Source organism: Desmodus rotundus, chromosome 3 (assembly GCF_022682495.2).
Source record: "Desmodus rotundus isolate HL8 chromosome 3, HLdesRot8A.1, whole genome shotgun sequence".
Taxonomy (NCBI): domain Eukaryota; kingdom Metazoa; phylum Chordata; class Mammalia; order Chiroptera; family Phyllostomidae; genus Desmodus; species Desmodus rotundus.
In genome coordinates, this window is record NC_071389.1 from 11663248 (window position 1) to 11668188 (window position 4941).

The window sequence follows — 4941 nt, forward strand, 5'->3', positions numbered from 1 at the left end:
ACTAGAATTTGAACTCAGCACCTATAGTTCTTAATTCCTATTATGCTACTTTGCACAAGGCACTGAACTTCACATAGATGGAAGATTGCTGGGTCACTTGTTTCATACGTGTGTCCCAGGCTGGAGGTCATGGGTGGCTTCAGGTACCCCAGCCTTGTTGCTGGAGATATGGCTAATTACATATGAATGACAGACTGTGAATCCTTATATGAAAAAGCTATCCATTCTTCAATCATCTGTACATCCATCATCCATCCACCCATCCGTCCATCCATCCCTCCATCCAAAGTCAGTTTCCCTAGAAACCAAGCCTGACATGAGGATTCTTGTGCAAGTGAAGGATTTATTGAGGGAGTGCTCTCAGGAGAAACCTGTAAGGGAACAAGGAAAACAGGATAGGCAGGGGGACAGAGCAAGCAAAGAGGTGGCTCCAGATGTCTACCCTCAGCCTGACCCCAGGAGGAGCTCTTGGACATGCAAGGTACTGGCCACATGGTCCTGCACAGACAGAGGGTGGGCAATCATACTCTCCGTGGCATTATATTCCACTCTCATTGGTTAGAGGTGATGGGGTGGGGGTGGGCAGATAGACAAGGTAGCTCCCAGCAGACAAGGTCATTCCTTAAGAGATGAGGCAGATGTGAGCCCTTCAGAGCCAACATCTGGCTTAGCTGGGGAACTGGGCCATGAGGGGATCTGAGTGGGCCACCAACAACATCTGCCACAACCTCCACTTCTCTGTTATGGGCTCATTCAATCAAAAAGCATGAATTGGTTGCACCTGTTATGTGGAGACGCAGAGGAAACAAGGATGTGACAGACATGGCCTCCACCCTCCAGGAGCTCCGGTCTAGTTGGGAGAGATCAGAGAAGACCAGACAATGATCTACCACTCAAGGTGAAGTTTGGTAAATTGCAGACCCGAAAAGTGCTATGGGAGCTCAGAGGAGGGAGTGAGGCCTTGGAGCGGGGGAGGAATCAGCCACGGAGACTTCCTTGGAGCCTTCTGAGGAGCCCAGGGGGGGCTTAGCCACCTGGAGAAGGCAAGTGGAACATTTCCTCAGAAAGCCCACCTGAGCTAAGGCCTGGGAGCAGCAAAGGAAAAAGCCTGGAAGACATGTGGCAAGTGCTTGCGGGCCTGGAGCAAGAGGAGCAGGGGCTCCCTCGGCCTTTTACTCCAGAGGCATTTACTCAACACTAGTAAATGGTTAAGAGCATCTTCTATGCTCTCTTTCAAGTAAAAGCAAACCATTACAGAGCCTCTTCTTGACACTACTCTGGGCACCAGGGATGCAAATGAGCCCAACACAGGCATGGGCCCCGCCAACCAGGACCTCCCAGCCTAGCAGGGAGAGGGATACAGCGCCGGACAGTGCTGGTCCCAAACTCCTGCACGAGGCCCTGTCCTCGGGTGATAGAGGACCTTAGGTTTTTAAGAAATAGAGTCATGAGGATGGAAAGATCAGTGTTGCCCTTCAAAGAGGCCACTCCGGCTGCAGCTTGGACAGTGTATTGGAGGAGTGAGATTGGGACTGGAAGGCCTGGTGAGTGAGTGCCATTGGCAGGGAGAACCTGCCACTCCTTGGCCCCCAGGCTCTGCCCCCAACACCTGCTGCTTCTGGTCAAACACCATCCCCCAGGGCTCCCTGGCTTTGGCTTTTCCTAAGATCACAATCCACCCGCAAAGTGGAGAACTGCTGCCTAGGTTGGGAAGATTTGGAGGGTCCAAGGGGCAAGGGGGGTGGTGAGAAAGAAACCGAGACCCTCCCTCTTCTAGGGAGTGTGTTAAAAGAGCCAGGCTGGTTCGGGGGTTAGCTACCCTTGGGGCAGGGGTGTCAACAATCCTGCTGGACTTCCAGGGGCTGGGGTAGGGGATGTGGGACAACTGGGCAGGCTTCTCCTAGCATGTAGGGGTTTGACCCTTGCAGCGGGACTTGGAGAGCCGGGAGAAGCGCAGCTTCTTGTTGTAGGTGCCCAAGTTGCGCTTCAGGCAGAAGGCTATCTCCTTGTCACAGTCGCACAGCTGCTGCTCACACCAGCTCCCTTTGTCAGCTGTGGGTTGGAGGAGGAGGGAGGTCAGTGTTTGCCCCTGCCTGAGACAGAGTCCGGGGTCCCTGGAGGGAACCTCTGAAGGCAGTGCCGTCCTTGCTCAGCTTTAGGGTGTCCTCCCAGCTACTTTGTCTCTAGCTGCGTGACCTTGGGCAGTACCGTGACCTCCCCTTGTGGCATCGTGCCTTTACTTATTTATTCATCCATTAAATAAACATTTGAGCACCTATCCTGTGGCAGGCTGGAGGGGCACAGGACTGAACACAGCGGACCTGTGAGGTTCACACTCCCATGGGGGCAGCAGGTATTTGAGAACCACAGAAACGAACATCACAAACGGCGCTCCACGGATGTAAGGAGCAATGCCGAGGCTGCAGGACAGTGAAACAGTGGGACAAGAGCCATTTGAGCTGAGCGTGGAAGGGTCTGCTCTCGCTATAGAAAGCCAGGGTGAAGGAGGGGGAGTGTTCCAGGCAGATGGAACGGCATGTGCAAAGACTCTGAGGCAGAAGGGACCACGGTACTTCAGCTTCGTTTTCTGTAAGATGGGGATGCTGATCACGTGCTGCCTCAGGGGGCTGTAGGGGGAGTTAAGTGAGGAGACGAGCACTCAGTACCTAGTCAGTGCTCAAGCGCGGGCCCAGGGGCCAGGTTAGCTGGGATCCCACCCAGGCTCTGCTATTCGTAGCTGTGTGACCCCGGGCAAACACTTCTTCACTCAGTTTCCTCCTATGCCCTGGAGGCGATCTGGGTGGGGCTGCCTCCTGGCTGGGCCCTCGGTGAGGATCAGTCACAGGAGAGTGGTGACAATGGTACCAGCAGCCCCTGTCATCTCTCAGGCATGCGCACTGCAGCAGGCCTCTGTGAAGTTCATTCTGTCAGCCCTCACTTGAGTTCCTGAACTAACTGCCTGGGGTAGAACAGTGTTATTGTCCTCAGCTTACAGATTAAGGGACTGAGGTTCAGAGAGGGTGAGCAATGTGTTCAAGGTCACACAGGTGGTCAGTGGTGGGTCTGGGATCTAAGCTGAGGTCGGCTAAAAGGGTCAAAGCCCCCATGGGACATCTCCCTACTCCCACCCGCATTGGACCTTGTTATATTCCCGCCCCCACCCTTGCCACTCCTCCATGGCCCAGCTATTGCCACTGGACACACGAGAAAAACAGAGAAGCTGAGTAGCTTGTGCCTCACTGCACAGCATGGAAAGGCAGTGAGTGTCAGAACCGCCTTCCTCGGAGTCCAGTCCCAAGGCCCATGCACTCACAGCACTGGACTTCCTCCTGGGTGAAGTTGTACTCGTAATGGTCCCTGTAGAAATGGCAGCTGTGGAGCTTCAGGTGAGCATAGCAGCAGTCGTGAGTATGGCAGCACCTGGAGGGAGAGGACAGGAGGTGGGACAGGGAGCACAGACCCGCGGGGCCTTAGCTGACTCGGGTCTTTGGCAACGCCTGCCCCAGAGGAGAACCTGGGCCCCCTTGGAGGAGTCCAGGCCTGCAGGGTTCCGGCCTTGCTCATGGTCATGCTAACGAACCTTTACTGGGTGTTTCCTAGGTTCCAGGCCTTTCCTAGGAATGCTCTTTTAACCTTCACCTCCACCCTCCGACAGGGGCGCTCGTGTTATCTTCATCTCACAGAGGAGGAAACGGAGACTGAGGGAGGTGAAGCCTCATGCACAAGCACACACAGCCTGTAGGGGTGGATCATGGAAGTGACCTGGGCCTGGCCAGGCTCGCATCTCTCCTCTGGTGGATTCCCAGGGTTGTGGTGAAGATCAAAGGGGATAATGTGGCAAAAAGAGGTAGGACTTTTTAAAAACACGGTGCCATGGCAGCAGGCAGTGTGTGGGGGTATTCTAAATAGATTAGGGGTTGGGAGTGCAAGGGGGCGTCTTCAGAGACTTTGGGGAACCCTTTAGAAGGCAAGCCCCAGGAGGGCAGGGGCTGTATCGGAGCTCGGCAGAGTTCCCAGCACATAGTACAGAACGAATTCACAGAATGAATGACGGCATGGAAGAAGGTAGAGGGGGGATAAACGGTGGTGGAGGGAGATGACAGGGAGTGGTGAACACAGAATACAACATACAGGTGATGTGCTGTAGAATTGCATACCTGGAACCTGTATGATTTTATTAACCAAAGTCACCCAATAAATTCAGTAAAAAAATAAATGGGTGGAGAGGAGAGGAGAGAGTCCTGGGGTGCAGGCAGGACAGGACTACCACCTGTGGGCCTGCCTGGGAAGGGGTTACCTGTCCGTAGCATCTATGGGTGTGCCTTTGCCACCAGGTCCACAGTGACAGCCATAGGGCCAATAGGAGGTGATGGGTGTCTTCCCGGTCACTTGTTTGACCATCTTGTTCAGGTTCCGAATCCCGCCCTGGGTTGGAGTCACACCTGCCACAGAAGACCCAAGGCACTTCGGTTTTATTCTCTGTCCCGGGCATTGAGGTCCCATTCAACCACAGGAAGACTCACCCTGCTTCCTGAACTGCCCCCTCCCCCCACTCCCAACACCACATTTGGTGGAGAAGTTCACGTAGTAAAAACCATGTCTGGTTCTCTGGGAGGCGGTGTGATTTAGAAATCAGTGATTTTCATGGACAGTTTTCATTTCTGTCATAACGGCCTCTGGTTGGAATTGGTCATAAGGGACATTTATTTTACTGGGAGAGAGAAATGTGTTACGATGAGTTAGGAGGAATGAAATATATGCAGTCAATGAATTCCAGGGAGAATTTGCGAGAAAGAGACAAAATAAGAAGGGGACTGAAATGAACGTGTGTGCTGCCTCGACAGAGGATTCAAGAACACAGATGGAGCCGCGAATCTCGGGGAGACTTGGGGTGACCCTAGTTATAGAGACCCTGACCCCCAGGGAAACGATGTTATAATG

At 53.6% G+C, this 4941-nt stretch overlaps 1 protein-coding gene across 1 annotated transcript; it reads right to left on the minus strand.

Annotated features, from left to right (window-relative positions):
• Nucleotides 1–333: 333 nt before the first annotated feature.
• PLA2G2D (phospholipase A2 group IID) lies at nucleotides 334–4440 on the minus strand. Its single transcript, XM_024554101.3, has 3 exons — nucleotides 4298–4440; nucleotides 3314–3420; nucleotides 334–2052 (listed from the first exon to the last, which is right to left on the minus strand). Exons 1-3 carry the CDS (start codon nucleotides 4399–4401, stop codon nucleotides 1901–1903), a joined length of 363 nt encoding a protein of 120 aa, XP_024409869.3. The 5' UTR covers nucleotides 4402–4440; the 3' UTR covers nucleotides 334–1900.
• Between the last annotated feature and the right edge of the window lie 501 nt (nucleotides 4441–4941).